Source organism: Phocoena phocoena, chromosome 3 (genome assembly GCF_963924675.1).
Source record: "Phocoena phocoena chromosome 3, mPhoPho1.1, whole genome shotgun sequence".
Taxonomy (NCBI): domain Eukaryota; kingdom Metazoa; phylum Chordata; class Mammalia; order Artiodactyla; family Phocoenidae; genus Phocoena; species Phocoena phocoena.
Window position 1 is genome coordinate 98,725,008 of NC_089221.1, and position 19,343 is coordinate 98,744,350.

The following is a 19,343-nucleotide window of genomic DNA, read 5'->3' on the forward strand; positions in this document are numbered from 1 at the left end:
TAACGATTAGAAAAGAAGCTTGCTTTGATTCCTGAGTTAGAAGAAGGCCAGCACTGTTCAAAGTACTCTTGATAAATTTCTTACAAAGAAATAAAACACTTTAATTCTCACTGTTTCTAATTACAGTATACTAAATAAGTATTGTTTTTACTATTTTTTTCATTTTCCTATACATTTATAGCTGACTGTAAAAGTTTTTAATGTTCTGACAAATTTTTAAATGGTCACAGAACATTTGTAATTTTTGCATGCTTCAGGGTAAAGAAGGGCATTTATATCACCTTGTTTCACATTGCCTTTTGCAGTCATTGATTCATTCAACAGATGTTAATTATGTACTCTGTTTATATTGGAATATCTTTATTTCATCTTCATTTTTAAAGCATAGTTTTACTTTTGCTGGGTATATGATTCTTGATTAGCAAGGCCTTCTTTAGTTGTCTTGTTCCTGGATCTGGTTAAATTTCTGGCTGGTCTGCCCTTGTTCCAATCTGTATCTCAGCCTCAGGCTAGTTGAAATGTTAACCTTCCCTAATTGTTTGCTGCTGAGAACTCTTGTTTTTGACAATGCTGCTGGGCATGGAATTCGTTGTTGTTGTTGTTGTTTTTTTAATTGAAGTATAGTTGATTTACAATGTGTTAATTTCTACTGTACAGCAAAGTGATTCAAGTATTTATTTATATACATTATTTTTCATATGGTTTATCACATGATATTGAATATAGATTGAGGACCTTGTTGTTTATCCATTCTCTGTATAGTAGTTTGCATCCCCTAATCCCAAAGTCCCAATCCCTACCTCACCTCCCTCTTGGCAACCACAAGTCTGTTCTCTACGTCTGTGAGCCTGTTTCTGTTTCGTAGATAAGTTCATTTATGCCATATTTTAGATTCCACATTTAAGTGATATTATGTGGTATTTATCTTTCTGTTTCTGACCGACTTCACTTCTTTTTTTTTTTTTTTTGCGGTATGCGGGCCTCTCACTGTTGTGGCCTCTCCCGTTGCGGAGCGCAGGCTCAGCGGCCATGGCTCACGGGCCCAGCCGCTCCGCGGCATATGGGATCTTCCCGGACCAGGGCACGAACCCGTGTCCCCTGCATCGGCAGGCGGACTCTCAACCACTGCGCCACCAGGGAAGCCCCACTTCACTTCTTATAATCTCTAGGTCCATCCATGTTGCTGCAAATGTCATTATTTCATTCTTTTTAATGGCTGAGTAGTATTCCATTATATATATATGTGCCACATCTTCTTTATCCATTCATCTGTCAATGGATATTTAGGTTGTTTCCATGTCTTGGCTGTTGTAAATGGTGCTGCAGTGAACATTGGGGTGCATGTATCTTTTCGAATTATAGTTTTCTCTGGATTTATGGGCATGGAGTTCTTATTAAAGTCAGCCCCCTCTGGCCAGGCCACAGAGTTCTTTGTCCTCACAGGCTGCTGTCCCTGATAGGACAAATGGGCCACAGAGGGCAGAGGTTGGGTTAGGAGTACCCCCTGGCCAAAATGCCAGATGCTCACTTTTTACCAGAGATTCAGTAGTTTTTCTTGAATAAATACTTCTCTATGTGTTGTATGTACTTGATTAGTTTCCAGTATCTTTAAATGGTTGTTTTTGACAACTTTTTCCAGTTTCATTACTGCTTTTTGGGAAGAGGACTTACCAAACTCCTCGCTCAGCTTTTCCAGAATTTCTGCCCTCCCTGCTATGTTTCTTTATTGGGCTTCTTTGGACCCAAGATTTTATAAGTTTTCTTTTCAAATTTCCCACATCTCTTCTTTCATCCTCACTCTTAACTGATGACATCATCTTATGTCATTAAAAAAAAAAATAGAACCAGACAAAAGTCTTTCATCATTCTCTTGTTCTCTCTTGTTATTATCAAGGAAGCATCCTTCCTATCAAAGATTCATTGCTATTCTGAATCCTATCCTTGCTTTTCTTCTCTACCCTTCTCTCTTCACTACTGGCTCTTCCCTTCAGAGCAGAAATGTGCTCTGCTGTCTCCCATTCCAAATCCTGCTTTGATCCCAAAACTTTTTTGAACTATTATCCCATTTCTCTGCTTCCCATCCTCCTTCAACTTTTCAAAACTATAAACACATTATCTTTCTATTACTATAGGTCCCGTTCATATTTACCCATTGTATGACTTGTGACACTACCACCCCACTAAACCTGCTGTTGTTGAGATTCAGGTGGTATCCATGTTATCAAGTATAGGAAACTTCTTTGTCATCATCTTATTTGACTTCTTAGCAGTATTCAACCCATGTGACTATTTCCTCCTTTTTGAATTACTTTTCTCTCTTGTTGTATTGATACCAGTCTCTTCTAGTTTATTTCCTAACCTTACTATTTATTCCTTCATAGTCTTCTTTCTTCTTCCTTTTCTGCCTGATCTGTGAATCTTGATCTTCTTCAAGATTTAGGTTTCTGATATTTATTTTCTTTAGTACTTCCCATGTCACAACCGAAGTCCTCCCATTTTAGTAAACGGCATCTTCATCCTTATAGTTGCTCAAGCCAGAAACCCAGAAATCATCTTTTCCTTCTCTTTCCCTTGCTCTCCAAATTGATCAGTAAATGTGTTTTCCCCCAAATATACCATGAATGTGTTATTTATCTCCATCTCCATCACACACCTGTATCCAGACTGCCAACTCTTGCCTTAGCTACTGATGTCTCCATTTCTTCTCTTGACATTTGACTTTTCTCTCATAAGGCTATGGTCATAGTAACATTCCTAAAGTATAAATCTCAATACCTATCCTCTACTTAAAACTCATCAGTGGCATTCCATTACACTCTTTACTGTGTTGTACAAAAACCCTACCTGATCTGTCATCTGCTGTTCTCTTCAACTTTTCTCCCAACACAACCCTCTTGCTTTAGTAGGCTTCAGCCAAACTTCTTTTTTTTTTTTCCATACCAAACTCTTTTACCTTATTAAAGCCTTTTTACATACTATATCTACTACCTAAAATGCTTTTCTTCCCTCTTGTTAAATGGCTTCTTGTCCTTTAGGTCTCACTTAAATGACACTTTTCAAAGAGGCCTTTCATGATCAGCTTATCTCAACTCTTGTTAATATTCTTGATCCCAATGCTATTTTCTTCTTTATAACATAGCTAAATACAATTTATATTTAGTTTTCTATTATTTGCCTGTTTTTTTCCCCCACTAAAATATAAGAGCTGTGAGGACAGTGACTATATATATGTCTTAAAATTTCTTACATTGAGTATACTTTTCACACATAGTGGATACTTAATAAATTTTTGTTGATTGGATGAATAAATAAGGGAATTGTGTAAAGTGATGTTGAAGGCATAGAATGTCAAAAAAGAAGCAACCAAGTACTGGTTACTTTGCTTTCTTATAACAAAGTACCCCAAAATGGGATAAATTGCTAATATTAGACTGTATAATTGAATGTGTTAAATCAGATAGTTGGATGATAAATTCTGTAACTCTTTTATTTTAGCCTTTTCTACCTGCTTCTCAAAGTAGAGCAGAATATGATTCAGAGGAGAGTCTGGAAAGTGATGACGAAGATGAAGATGTTTTAGCTTCAGATTTCCATCTCCAAGAGCATTCTAATTCAAATTCATATAGGTATGGAATATTTAATTTTAAGCTTCTTTAAAAAAATTCATTATGTAATTTTGAAAATAATACATGAAATTAATAGCTTGGTGAATTATATTATAACCCAGATCTCTTTAGCTGAAATTGTTAAATTCCCTTCCTTAACAATAATTCCACAGTTAATTTTTGATTACCCTTGAATGGACAATCTGTACTTTTTTTCAGCTCTCATAAATCTTGCTGTCATATCATTCCTTGCCCTTTGCTCCCTACAATAAACAAACTGCATTGTTTTAGCCTAAAAGATCTAATGTCTTTTCAGTACACTAGTACTCAAAGATGTCAGTGATTTCTGTCTTAAAAATGGCATATGTGGAACACATATAAAAATCATAAATATTCAAATACCCTCAAAGCTCCAATGCTACATTATTATCCTTACATGTATAAGTGATAGTATGATATGTTGTTTATATCTGAAAGGTGTATATATTTTATTATGACATGGTATGTTAATTGTGTGATAGAAAAATATAACTTTTCCAAAAGAAACAAGTAAGTATATTAGGGAAAATGAAGTACTTCTTTTTCGAAAAGAAAAGTTTTTATGAGATTTTTTAAAAATTAATTTTTATTGGAGTATAGTGGATTTACAGTGTTATGTTAGTTTCTGCTGTACAGCAAAGGGAATCAGTTATACATATACATATATCCACTCTTTTAGATTCTTTCCCATATAGGTCATTACAGAGTATTGAGTAGAGTTCCCTGTGCTATACAGTAGGTTCTTATTAGTTATCTGTTTTATATATAGTAGTGTATATATGTCAATCTCAGTCTCCCAATTTATCCCTCCCCCGCTTTATCCTTTTTTACCTTGGTAACCATAAGTTTGTTTTCTACATCTGTGACTTTATTTCTGTTTTGTAAATAAGTCCATTTGTACTATTGTTTTAGATTCCACATATAAGCGATATCATATAATATTTGTCTTTCTCTGTCTGACTTACTTCACTCAGTATGACAATCTCTAGGTCCATCCATGTTGGTGCAAATGGCATTATTTCATTCTTTTTTGTGGCTGAGTAATATTCCATTGTATATATGTAGCACATCTTCTTTATCCATTCCTCTGTCAGTGGACATTTAGGTTGCTTCCATGTCCTGGCTATTGTAAATAGTGCTGCAATGAACGTTGGGGTGCATGTATCTTTTCAAATGATAGTTTTCTCCATATATATGCCCAGGAGTGGGATTGCTGGATCATGGTATAGTAGCTCTATTTTTAGTTTTTTAAAGAACCTTCATACTGTTTGCCATAGTGACTGTACCAATTTACCAATCTACATTCCCTCCAACAGAGTACGAGGGTTCCCTTTTCTCCCCAGCCTCTCCAGCATTTATTGTTTGTAGATATTTTGATGATGGCTCTTCTGACCAGTGTGAAGTGATTCCTCCTTGTAGTTTTGATTTGCATTTCTCTAATAATTAGCAGTGTCGAGCATCTTTTCATGTGCTTTTTTGCCATCTGTATGTCTTCTTTGGAGAAATGTCAATTTAGATTTTCCACCCAGTTTTTGATTGGGTTGTTTGTTTTTTTGATATTGAGCTGCATGAGCTGTTTGATATTTTAGAGATTAATCCCTTGTTGGCCACTTAGTTTGCAAGTATTTTCTTCCATTCTGAGGGTTGTATTTTTGTTTTGTTTACGGTTTCCTTTGCTGTGCAAAAGCTTTTAAGTTTAATGAGGTCCCATTTGTTTATTTTTGGTTTTATTTTCACTACTCTTGGCAATCAGTCAAAAAAGATCTTGCTGCAATTTATATCAGAGAGTGTTCTGCCTTTGTTTTCCTCTAAGAGTTTTATAGTATCCTGTCTTACATTTAGGTCTTTAATCCATTTTGAGTTTATTTTTGTGTATGGTGTTTGAGAATGTTCTAATTTCATTCTTTTACATATAGCTGTCCAGTTTTCTTAGCACCATTTATTGAAGAGACTGTCTTTTCTCCATTGTATATTCTTGCATCCTTGATCGTAGATTAGGTGACCATAGATGGGTGGGTTTATCTCTGGGCTTTCTATCCTGTTCCATTGATCTGTATGTCTGTCTTTGTGCCAGTACCATACTGTTTTGATTACGGTAGCTTTGTAGTATAGTCTGAACTCAGGGAGTGTGATTCCTCCAGCTCCATCTTTCTCTCTCAGGATTGCTTTGGCTATTGGAGGTCTTTTGTGTTTCCATACAAATTGTAAAATTTCTGTTCTAGTTCTGTGAAAAATGCTATTGGTAATTTGATAGGGATTGCACTGATTCTGTAGATTACTTTGGGTAGTGTAGTCATTTTGACAATATTGATTCTTCCAATCCAAAAACATGGTATATCTCTCCATCTGTTTGTGTCATCTTTGATTTCTTTCATCAGTATCTTATAGTTTTCTGAGTACAGGTCTTTTGCCTCCTTAGGTAGGTTTATTCCTAGGTATTCTATTCTTTTGATGAGATGGTAAATGAGATTGTTTCCTTAATTTCTCTTTCTGATCTTTCATTGTTAGTGTATAGGAATGCAAGAGCTTTCTGTGTATTAATTTTGTATTCTGCAACTTTACCAAATTCATTGACAAGCTCTAGTAGTTTTCTGTTAACATCTTTAGGATTCTCTGTGTGTAGTATCATGTCATGTGCAAATAGTGACAGTTTTACTTCTTCTTTTCCAATTTGGATTCCTTTTATTTCTTTTTCTTCTCTGACTGCTGTAGCTAGGACTTCCAAAACTATGTTGAATAAAAGTGACAAGAGTGGACATCCTTGTCTTATTCCTGATGTTAGAGGAAATGCTTTCAGCATTTCACCATTGAGTATGATGTTAGCTGTAGGTTTGTCATATATGGCCTTTATTATGTTGAGGTATGTTATCTATGCCCACTTTTCTGGAGAGTTTTTATCATAAGTGGGTGTTGAATTTTGTCAAAAGCTTTTTCTGCGTCTATTGAGATGATCATATGGTTTTTATTTTTTAGTTTGTTAATGTGGTGTATTACATTGATTGATTTGCGTATATTGAAGTATCCTTGCGTATACTGAAGTATCCTTGCATCCCTGGGATAAATCCCACTTGTTCATGGTGTATGATCCTTTTAATGTGTTGTTGGATTTGATTTGCTAGTATTTTGTTGAGGATTTTTGTGTCTATGTTCATCACTGATATTGGCCTGTAATTTTCCTTTATTGTGATGTCTTTGTCTGGTGTTGGTATCAATATGAGATTTTTATTTGCTGGTTTCCTGTGTTAACCTGATTTTGTTTTTTTGAATATATGGAATATTTACATGGCTCAAAAGTCAATCTGTGTAACTCAACAACAAAATAACTCAATTAAAAAATGGGCAAATAAGTTGAACAGACATTTTTCAAAATAAGCACATGAAAAGATTCTCACTATCACAGATTATTGAGGAAATGCAAATAAAAACCACAATGAGAGATCCCCTCACACCCATTAGATTGGCTATTATCAAAAAAAAAAACAGAAAATTACAATGTTGGCAAGGGTGTGGAGAGATTGAAACCCTTGTGCACTGTTGGTAGGAATGTGAACTGGTGCAACCACTGTGGAAAACAGTAGGACAGTTCCTCAAAAATTAAAAGTAGAATTACCATATGACCCAGCAGTTTCCCTTCTGGATATATACCACAAGAAATTGAAAGCAGGTGTTGAACTGGTAGTAGTACACTCATGCTCATAATAGCACTATTCATAATAGCCAAGGGATAATTGCAACTCAGGTATCTGTCAGCAGATTAAATGCAATAAAGAATGTGGTAGATACATAGGGTAGAATATTATTCAGCCTTTAAAAGGATGGAAATTCTGACACATGCTACAATATGGATGAATCTTGAGGACATTTTGCTAGGTAAGATAAACCAGGCACAAAAAGACAAATGCTTGTATAATTCCACTTATGTAAGATACCTAGAATAGTCAAATTCATAGAGACAGAAAGTAGAATGCTGGTTGCCAGGGCCTAGGAGACAGGGAAAATGGGGAGTTATTGTTAAATGGTTATAGAGTTTCAGTTTTTCAAGACGAAAAGAATTCTGGAAATGGATGGTGGTAGTGGCTGCACAATATGAATGTACTTAATGTCACTGAACTGTACACTTAAAGGTAGTTAAGATGTCATGTGTATTTTACCACAGTTTAGAGTAGTAAAAAATCAGTACTCTAAGAAATAAATTTTTTGCTTGAAAAAAAATGCCAAAGTATCTTTTTTTAATTAAAAAAAGGAAATCTGTATAAAAATATAAAATCTGAAGTCTCGTATCCCTTGCACTTGAGTCCTCCTCTATACCCTCTACAGATACTTATTTTTATTAGTTTCTGGTTTATCCTTCTGTTTTCAAAAATACGGGTGTGTGTGTGTCTCTGTGTGTGTGTAAAATTTATTTCCGCTGCTTTCTTACACAGAAGGTGGCAGGTAGCATACTATAGATAATGTTTATAACTTGCTTTTTATTTATTAATACATGCTGGGGTTCACTCCATATTAACATTTAAACATCCTTTTGGCTACCCTAAAACATTCGATGATTCAGAGCTAGTTATTCAACCATTACAATTACTCTGATGGGTAATTTCTACTATTCTGCTGTTGTAGATAATGCTGACATGAGTAACTACATGCATGTATTGTCTTGTTTTTGTGGAGGTATATCTTCAGGGTAGATTCCTGGTAGTGAATTGTTGGATAAAGAGTGTGTAGTCTTCTCAATCCCTAAGTAAATTTTTAACAGATCTACTGTTGCTTTATTTTTAGTTGGTCATTGATGCGTTTGGCAATGGTGCAGTTGGTGCTCAGCAATTTGAAGACTTTCTATCCCTTTGCAGGTCATGATCTTGCAGGTAATAAATAGCTTAACATAAACTTATATTGCCATTGCTTTTGATGGACTTATTTTGTATTTTTTTCAAGTAGTGGAGTAAACGTTTAGTAAGTTCCTATGGGTCTATCATATTGTTAGGTGCTTTTAGGAGGACAGGGTCCAAGAAAGCAGGGAATCTGAAGCTGATGTGATTGACTGTATTGAGACTGTTTATAGGTCTAGCCAAGGTGTTGAAGATTTAATAGTTGTAGACACGTAGGAAACTAAACAAAAGCAAAAATTTAGTAATTATTAACTCTGAGGGAGAAAAAGGTTGTACAGGAAAGAAAGGGGCATGATAGTATACCAAGTAGTTCAGCTGTGATCTCTATTAACATATATATAAAACAAAGTAGACACTAAATTATCAATCTAACCAAAAATTATTATGGACTGTATTGGAATGATGGAGAGAGGGGAAGTTTATTCTCATATTTCATAGTAGTAAATCAGTAGATCATTTCTAAAATAGAAAAAAATCATAAGCATATTATTTAGATTTTTGAAGGTAAACAGCAGAAATAGCTAAAAGTTGAAAGGGGGATCAGGATTCAGGAGTATGGAAGTGTAGAACTGGAAAGTGCTGACTTTTGTAATAAGTATTATTTCACTTTTTTTACCTTGTATATTATTTTACTTTTCAAAAGAAGTCTAGCTATGTGCTGTACATAAATTGGGCTGATACAAAGGCTTAAAGCAATTAATTTCCCTCCCAAACATATTTTTATAATATTCAGGTACATTTTTTGTGCGAAGTTAAAGTCAAAAGCAGTGATTGCTATAGCAATTATTTATTTATTTAATTTATTTTTGGCTGTGTTGGGTCCTTGCTGCTGTGCCCGCCTTTCTCTAGTTGCGGTAAGCGGGGGGCTACTCTTCATTGCAGTGAGCGGGCCTCTCACTGCGGTGGCTTCTCCTGTTGCAGAGCATGGGCTCCAGGCGCACGGGCCTCAGCAGTTGGGGCTCACAGGCTCTAGAGCGCAGGCTCAGTAGTTGCGGCACACGGGCTTAGTTGCTCCACAGCATGTGGGATCTTCCTGGACCGAGGCTCAAACCCATGTCCCCTGCATTGGTAGGTGGATTCTTAACCACTATGGCAGTTACTTAAATCACAAGTCACAAATGTTATTCCAAGTTCTAGTAGTAAAGGTATGATGTAATTTTGACCTAGATTGCCCTTTTATTCTGTTGTCCTAGGCCACTAATTATGTTGAAATGCTATACAGATTTATGACATTCTTTTCAATCCTCTGGATTTCTGTGCCCACCTCTCTTTCACATCGCCTCTGCCAAAATGTGTGTTTATATCTTATTCTCTACATTGAATATAGCATTTTACTGCAGAAGATAAATGTGGGTCAATTTTATTTTCTCTTTATAGAGCTTCCAGTTAGTTCACCACTTTGTCATGCCGTTCTAAAAACTCTTCAATGTTGGGAACAAGTTCTTCTCCGACGACTTGAAATCCACGGGGGGCCACCTCAAAACTATATTGCAAGTCATACCTCTGAAGAGAGTGTGTCTGCAGGTCCTGCAATTCTCCGCCACAAAGCTTTGCTGGAACCTACAAACACTCCTTTCAAGTAGGGTTTCATATGAATACTGTTCTAATATGAGTTTTATTAAATCAGGATGTCATCAGGTGGTATTTAAAGAAAAAATATTTTAGTACTTCAATATTTAATTTGCTGTTCTAGGCTCATATCTGTGTCTTTGTGTGATGCATATTGTAGTCCGGATGTTAGCAAACATTTCTTGCAAAGGTTCATATAGTAAATATTTTAGCCTTTACTGGCCCTACAATCCTTTTTGCAGCTATTCAACTCTGCTATTGTAGAGTAAAAGCAACCATAGACAGTAAATGAATGGGCATGGCTATGATCCAATAAACTTTTTTTTTATATTTATTTTATATTGGAGTGTAGTTGATTAACAGTGATGTGTTAGTTACAGGTGTACAGGAAAGTGATTCAGTTATACCCGTGTAAGTATCCATTCTTTTTTGAATTCTTTTCCCATTTAGGCTATTACATTGTATTGAGACAAGTTCCCTGTGCTATACAGTAGGTCCTTGTTGCTTATCTATTCTAAATATAGTAATGTCAATAAACTTTATTTTTGAATATGAAAGGTAGGCTGGATTTGAGCCATGGGCCAGTGTTTTCTGACACCTGCGTTGGAGCAGAGCTATTTGGAATAGCTAGTTAGCAAACTGTTTTACTGTACATGAGGAGATAAAGCATTTGCACCAAGAGGTAAATCAATTCATTGCTTGCTTCATTAAGAAAGTCTTACTACAAAAAAATGTTAACTGAACTAAACAGTGTACTTAGTGGCTTAGTGACATAGTTGATTTACATTCTTTCATGGGCTCTTACCTCACTGCACATCAGTAACAGAGTTCATGGTCCAGTATGTGTTCACAAACAACACTTTGAGTAGTTTTGCTTCTAGATCTTTTGTAGGAAGCATACCTCTTTTGTTAGATCTTATGTTCTTAGGTTAAAGGTCATCAAACTGCAGCCTGCGGGGCCAAATCCACTCTCCTTCTGCATTGTAAATAAAGTTTTGTGGATTACAGCCACACCCTTTCATTTTAGTATTACCTATGGTTGCTTTCCCACTTCAGCGGTGAAGTTAAGTAGTTGGGGGAGAGACCATATAGCCCACAAAGCCTGAAATATTTACTATCTCTTAAGAAAAAGTTTGCTGATTGCTACCCTAGATGATGTGGTCTGATTCTAGTTAATTTAGTATTATAAACATTCATATAGCACCAAGGAAATATAGTCAGATTAACCAGAAATCTCTGAAGTGTATGATGAAACATATTGTCTCTCTGTAGATCTAAACACCATCTGTCACTGTCTGTGAAGAGACTTTGGCAGTACTTGGTGAAGCAGGAAGAAATTCAAGAAACCTTTATCAGAAATATATTCACAAAGAAAAGGTGTCTAAATGAGGTCTGTATAAATTAAAACTTGTTTGCTATTTTATTATTAAAGTCTTTTGTATTTTTAACTATAAAGAATAAGTTGCATTTTACAGACTTTTAAAAAACTCATTGTTTATGTCATAAACATGTATTATGTAGTTAATACATAGAAAAAGAGAGGGTCAGTATTTTCCTAACCAATTTAATTTAAAGTAACTAATTCAGATGGGACTTTTATTTCCCAAAAAGATACTGTTTGACTTAAGATTTTTTGTCTTGTTTCCTGGTTTTGAGTTGTCATGATTACCATTTTAAGAGGCAAAGTGGAAATTTCCCATCATTTTCATGTGATAAAGTTTATCTTATAAGTTTCATTGAAACTAGGTTTGTATACTGCAAACATTTCAAATATGTACATTTTCCTTTTTTTGTATTGATTATACTTCTTAGTAAAATTTTGCAGACTGAAATTAATTTATAACTATACTGTAGTTGGTTGATTATACCTTGATGTTATTATCGTAAAGATTATTTTTCTCATTTAGTTCAGTGCTACTAGTAAGTCCAGTTTGATGATACGGGGAACCTGTACTGGAATATAAATTAACATATTGCCTCTTTCTTTGAAATAGTTTTGCTATTAAAAAGTTTTGGATAAATTAAACAGTAGACTTAGTGATGCAGTTAATTCTTTATCTTCTCATGGATCAGTAACAAAGAGTTCAAGACTGGCGGCTGGTTTGTGGATCACACTTTGAGAAGCACTGAACTAATCTAAAAGCAAGCTTTGCAGTTGTTGAAGTGGGAGGAGAAAAGGAAGATATTTCAGTTGGAAAAATAAGGAAATAGAACGGCTTCTTAATAGACAAGTTAGCAAAAAGCAAGATGGCATCTAACCTTATTGAAAAAGGAAAATTACATATATCTCATTGTCTCTCAGTTTAAGAACTAATTTGTAAGAGGCAACTGCATGTGTTGTTATTTACTATTTGCCTGATTGTGTGAATATATTTGAATAGCCAAGTCAGGAAACAAAATATATAGTGTTCTTGCTAATAACTTAGAAGACTTCTGACATGTGTACCTTAGTATATAACATTGAAATCTAGGCAAACAATAGATATAATTAGATATAATACAAATTAATGTATTTCTTTTTAACCTTATGTCAGATATATCTTAAATATTTAGTATATGAATTCCCTTTAAAACAGTTTAAGAAATTTTTTTGATAAATAAAATTAAAAATGAATGTGCTAAAAAAAATGAATGTGCTAGATAAGAGTGTCAGAGTAACTATAATATGTTTACTGCTGAGGTAATGTTTCTTATTTTAAATATACCTTTGCCTAAAATAATTTATTACAAGTTAAAGCATCCTGATAATGGTATATGAAGCACTGCTGCATTCTGTGTAAATAGCATGTTTACTCTGCTTGTTATTACTTCTTTGATTTCTTTGATGTACCGTGTAATATGAACATGCAAATATGGCATAGTAATTTCAAGTACAAAATCATTTTTTAAAAACCGTTGCCATATTTGATTAATATAGTTATGAAGATAAAAACATTTCTCCACTGCTGATATATTTAGTGCATTTGGGAAATGAAATCATTCTCAAAACAAACAAAACAGAAAACTAGTTTACCACTGGATTGTCTAGTTGAATCAGGAAATAGAGTCATTAAGGAAATAGAGGAGCATAACCAAGCCAGAATGCATATGGAGGGATAATGGATAAATGAGTACAACTATTCCTGTTAAATTCCTCTGCTGTTTTATTCTTAGTTTTCTTAGGAGTTTCATGATATCTTAAGAAAATTTTAGTTATTTTTCTATTGTAATTATTTTAATCAGAAGCATGAATATGAATGTTGCACTGAATGTTTTATAGCTATCATTAAGCTAAATATTTTCTCCGATTTTAGTTTTTTTTAGTCTCCAAAATGAATATGATATACCTTACAGTACTTTGATTAGCAGAATTTAACTTATTTAAAACCTGGCATGATTAATGGTAGTTATTAGAAATTGATTGTTACTACTTTGTTGTTTTATTCTTGATGATGATGGTGACATTTTGATAAAGGAAATATGAAAAGAAAAATTTTATGTAGTAAAACATAGATTAGATGGAATTAAATAAAATATTAACTTTATAGAGTTGGTACAAAGTTATTTAATCTTTACTGGAAAGTTGACTAGCCTTTTTGTGGTATTAACAAAATTACCTTCCATCTCTCTGCTTTATAAAATGATGCTTATACTTAAATAGTTGAGCCCAAGTCACTGACTTTTCAGATGGTTAGGAGATATTAATAGATGTGTGACAGGCCTTGAATTTTCAGTGGGAGATGTTGGAGAGTATTTTGAGAGTGCTGTTTTATTTATTCCTTTACATGTTTGGAAATGAAATTTTCTTCATCTGACATTAAAATCCTGGTGTATCCTCAGTTCTTTTCTTTTCGTATATAATGTAGTTTGCTGGCACATGCATTTTTAAAATAGAAGTTCTTTCCTGTTTGTGCTTATTTGGAAGTAAAGTATAGATAGCTGCAAATAGACTATATCTGAATCATAACCAACAACAAAAAAAATGCTTGGCAGCTGTCATTTTTATCCCCAGTTCCTTTTTCTGTTTTTTTTTTTCCATTTTCTGAGAACTAAAGATCTTGAACCATCTCTTTCTTTAACAAGTGCTAATATCCCCTTTTAAAAATGATATGTGTCTCCAAGCATTTTATTGACTGTTTCTGGCTAAATCAAGAGAAGGAGAGAATTAGAAACCTAGGAATCAAAAATTTTCTAATCAGGAGGTCTTCCTTGAGGAATGAGGTATCATAATGGAGACAAGACTTAATAGTGTGTGAGAGAACGATTTGACTTTAATTTTCAGTTGATAGTACTCTGGCACTAGTAGCCCTGAAATTTGTAGTATAAAGTACTTTGGGCTCAATCTTGCTTTAATGTCAACGTTTCAAGTGAGTTAAGTGGGTAAAAATTTCTTAAGAAATAGTATAAAATATATAGTGATAGTTAAGGAGTTCCGACAGATTAAGTTTTCCCCAACCCCAATCATGCATCCCCACACATGCTTCTTTTAAAATATATGAAATTAAAAAAATAATAACTCAGTCCAGTGTTGTTTTTTAGTAAATTTAGTTAAAAATAAAATTAAAAAAAATATCCCCAGTATTTTGCATGTTACATCTCATCCTTACTCTTTGTCATGTGGTTATTCTTTCTTGATGAAGTCATTAGAGGACAGCTGTGAAACCATCAAAAATTCTATGATGGAGGAGCCAAACATCAATAAGGTACAAAATATCATTCAACTGAAATTAGAAATTGCATTCTTTAACAAGAAAAACAAAGTGTTTGCATTTTAGTTTTGGACTGGACTTTGTTTCTAATGGAATTAAATTACTATTCCCTCAAATTATTCTTCTTTTAACAAGTTAAATATTGCAATCATAAAAATTGTTTCTGTTTTGTTATTAAGACAATGCAGTTTTAAAGGGAGTTGAATGTATCCTGTTTTGGCTGCAGATTTTTCTGAGTAAATAAAACTAAGGTTCTTAATAAAATATAATTACAGTAGGTATTATAGAAGTATAGTAGTATTGTTCTGTTTCTGCAAGTATTACTTTTGAAGATAAAATTCTCTCCTATGATGTAAATTACTTGAAATATATCAAATACGATTATGTAGCCTTTGTTTTACTGGTATCAGTAGCATATAGCACATTGCCTTATGCATAGTAAGTACTCAGTACTTGAGAATAAGAGCAGAAAGGATGAGAATTTGTACAATCATAAAATAACTCCCAGATGTTCTGTGATCAAACATTCAAATACAACTTTTAGTAGGTTGGTATTTAATTTATATGTTTCATATTCTTATTTTAAGACAATCTCAACAGAGTAATTTTTAGGGGAATGATTTCTCAAAATATTTTTTTAAGGCTACTAATTTCCACTCCTTTTTCTTTCCCAAAGGATTCTATGCAATTAATTTAAAAAGACTGATTTGATATAAAGTTTATATTGTAACTAAAACTTTGGCAAAGTAAATATATGCCGTCCATACTTAACTTTGGAAAGTTCTAATGGCCTTCAGAAGTTTTGAGGAAATGTAATTCAGACTTTTTATCAGTTAACAATATTCTTTGCCTGGGTACTCATTAATTATTATAGTCTATACATTAGCATGAATTCTTATCCTAAGACTTTTCTTTTGACAGATTTTATAAAATGTTAATAATCAGAATGTTGTATTTCTGTAGTCATCACACTATATCAAAAGGCAGTCATTCTGTTTGGTTAACGTCATAACAATTTTTGGCCAGAATTTTCCAAGCCATCTGCTACAGTTTTATTTTAAACAGGTTTGTTAGGTATACCTGACTTAAAGTAACTGCACATATTTATTAAAGTGTAGAGTTTGGTCAACTTTGACATATGTATACATTGGTGAAGCCATCATCACAATCAAGATAATGAATATATCCATCAACCTCAAAACTTTAATTCCTTCCTTGCTTCTCCCTTCCTAACTTTGCCCTCTTTCTCTCAGACAACTACCAATTTGCTTCCTGACATTACTGATTAGTTTGCATTTTCTTGAATTTTATGTAAATAGAATCATACAATGTCTTTTTTTCTCTGTCCTTTCTCTTAGCATAATTATTTTGAGATTCTTCCATATTGTATATTTCAGTAGTTCATTCATTTTTATCACTGAATTATATTCATTTTATGGCTATACCACAGTTTGTTTGTCCATTTACCTGTTGATGAACACTAGCGCTGTTACCATTTTAGGGCTATTTCAAATAAGACTACTTATCATATTCATGCACAAGTTTCTTTGTATGGGCATATGCTTTCATTTCTCTTGTGTAGGTGCCTGGGAATGGAACGACTGAATCATAGTGTAGGTGTATGGTTAACTTTTTAAGGAACTGCTTCAGTATTTTCTGTTGTACCATTTTACATTCTCAGCGACAGTATATGAAATCAGTTGCTTAACATTCTCACCAACACTTAGTATGGTCAGCCTTTTTATTTTAGCCATTCTAGTAGATGTGTACTGGTAGTTTGTTATGGATTTAATTTGCATTAAGCATCTTAATCATGTGCTTATTTGCCATTTGTGTAACTTTTTGGTTGAAGTGTCTTTTCAGATGTTGTGTCTGTTTTTATAGGGTTGTATGTTTTCTTAGTTGAGTTTCAACAGTTCCTTTTGTATTTTAAATACAAATCAGATATGTGATTTTAAAATATTTCCTCTTAGATGATTTCTTGTCTTTTCATTCTCTTTACAAGTTCTTTTAAACTGCAGAAGTTCTTTTTCTTTTTCTTTTTTTTTTTTTTTTTTTTGCAGTACGCAGGCCTCTCGCTGTTGTGGCCTCTCCCGTTGCGGAGCTCAGGCTCCGGACGCGCAGGCTCAGCGGCCATGGCTCACGGGCCCAGCCGCTCTGCGGCATGTGGGAATCCTCCCGGACTAGGACACGAACCCGTGTCCCCTGCATTGGCAGGTGGACTCTCAACCACTGCACCACCAGGGAAACCCCAGAAGTTCTTAATTGATACATTGGAGCTCATCAAAATTTGTTCTGTGTATGGATTTTCTTTCTATAAGAATTTTGCCTAACCTAACGTCACAAAGATTTTCTCCTGCTTTGTTGATGTTCTATAGTCATAGTTAGACCTATGACCCAGTTTCAGTTAATTTTTTAATACGGTGTGAAGTATGTATTGTAGTTACTTTTATTTTTAAATCTGTGTATCAGTTGTCCCACCACTTTGATTATCCTTTCCTCCACTGCATTGCTTTTCTCTCTTAAAAAGTCAATTGACATATATCTGGAAGTTTATTTCTGGACTCTATTTTGGACCATTGATCTATTTATTTATCTTTATGCTAATACCCTACTATCTTACTGCACTAACTAGAACTTCCAGTCTAGTATTGAATAGAAATGGTGAAAACAGACATTTTTATCTTGTTCCTGATCTTGGGGGCGGGGGAGCATGCAGTCTTTTGTCATCAAGTATGATGTTATCTGTAAGGTTTTTTTAGAGGCCCTTCATAAGACTGAAGAAGTTTCTTTCTTCAGGTTGTTGGGAGTTTTTAATCAGGCATGGATGTTAGAATTTGTCAAATGCTTTTTTTTTTTCTCCTGTTGAGATGATCATATGGTTTTTCTGCTTTGAGTCTGTTAATATGGCTAAGTAGATTGATGGCTTTGTTTGATGTTAAATCAAGTTTGCATTCCCAGGGTAAGAACCATATGGTCATGATGTGGTATATTTTTTATATATTATTAGATTTGATTTGTTAAAATTTTTGTTAAGAATTTTTGTACCTATGTTTATGAAAGATACTGGTTTTTAGTTTCTTTTAATGTTTTTGGGTTTTTTGTTTTATCTTTGTTTTTTTTCGTGTGTGTGTGTGTTTTAACAAATGCTGGCCTCACAGAGTGAGTTGGAAAATGTTCTCTCCTTTTTAATTGTTTGGAAGAATTTGTGTAGAATCAGTATTATTTCTTCTTTAAGTGTTTGGTAGAATTCACCAGAGAAATTATCTGGGCCTGGAGTTTTTAAGTCTACAACTTCAGTTTCTTTCTTTAACAGATATAGAGCAGTTCAGGTTTTCAGTTTCTTCTTGAGTGAGCTTTTGGTAGTCCATACCTTTCAAGAAATTTATCTGCTTCATTTCCGTTGTCATATTTATTGATGTGAAGTTATGCATAATATTCCCTTATCCTTTTAATACACAGTAGAATCTGTGGTGTTATTACCTCTCATTTCTCTGCTATGATCTTGAAAACAAAATTATTTCTTAATATTTATATTCCCTAATATTGTGGGTATTGGTGTCATTTTATATTCATCTGACTGCTTCCCATTTCTTTCTAGTATGCCTTTGATAGTCTTTAGATCTCATCTTCATGTTTGTTTTATTATATCATTAGAGTAGTGCTGAAGTACTCCAGGCATACAGCTTTATATTGTAGAAAGTCTTAGTAACTGAAAACAACTAATGAGACCTGGAGTACAGCTTTTCTATAGACCTGTTCTGTGACACTGAGCTCATTCCACCCTTGAAGTCTTATTTACTAAATGAGAGTTGATAGTTTTAAACATGCTGTTGCTTTAATTGAAATAGTAGTAGAATCCTGGAGTTAGTCTGTTAGTACTATTCCCTTCTTCACTCCTAAGGGAAGTTTTGTGGAACCCAGACACTATTCAGATCAGTTTCCACATAAGATTTCCTTTTTTAAAAATTTTGGTAAAATATATGTATAAAATTTCAGTTTAATCATTTTGAGTATACAGTTCAGTGACATTAAGTACATTCACATGGTTTTGCAACCATCACTACCATCCGTCCCCAGAGCTTCTTCATCTCCCTAAACTGAAACTCTTTACCCATTCAACAGTAGTTCTCCATTTCTGCCACTCCTCCCCCCAGCCCCTGCCAATTACCATTTTACGTTCTGTCTATGAATTTTACTTCCCTAGATACCTATATAAGTGGAATCGTACAATATTTGTACTTTTGTGACTGGCTTATTTCATTGAGTGTAACACCTTCAAGGTTCATCCATTTTGTAGCATGTTTCAGAATTTCCTTTCTTTTCAAGGTTAAATAATATTCCATTATGTATATATAGCATTTCGTTTATCCATTCAACTATTAATGGACATTTGGGTTGTATCAATCTTTTGACTGTTGTGGGTAGTACTGCTGTGAACGTTGGTATACAAATATCTGTTCCAGTCTCTGCTTTCAATTCTTTGTGTATTTACCTTGAAGTGGAATTGCTGGATCGTATGGTAATTCTTTACTTTTTTTTTTTTTTTTTTGAATTTT

The 19,343-nt window shown here is 33.9% G+C and overlaps 1 protein-coding gene across 5 annotated transcripts in view; it reads left to right on the forward strand.

Annotated features, from left to right (window-relative positions):
• DMXL1 (Dmx like 1) overlaps positions 1-19,343 on the forward strand; it is a 128,509-nt gene that overhangs the window by 70,518 nt on the left and 38,648 nt on the right. For 3 of the 5 annotated variants that reach the window (XM_065874434.1, XM_065874435.1, XM_065874437.1), the window contains 4 exons: positions 3,496-3,626; positions 8,418-8,503; positions 9,905-10,106; positions 11,369-11,486. In XM_065874434.1, coding sequence (XP_065730506.1) covers positions 3,496-3,626; positions 8,418-8,503; positions 9,905-10,106; positions 11,369-11,486 — 537 coding nt within the window. Of the gene's footprint in view, positions 1-3,495; positions 3,627-8,417; positions 8,504-9,904; positions 10,107-11,368; positions 11,487-14,715; positions 14,779-19,343 lie in introns of all 5 variants that reach the window. The other 2 variants (XM_065874433.1, XM_065874438.1) reach the window with 1 other exon arrangement.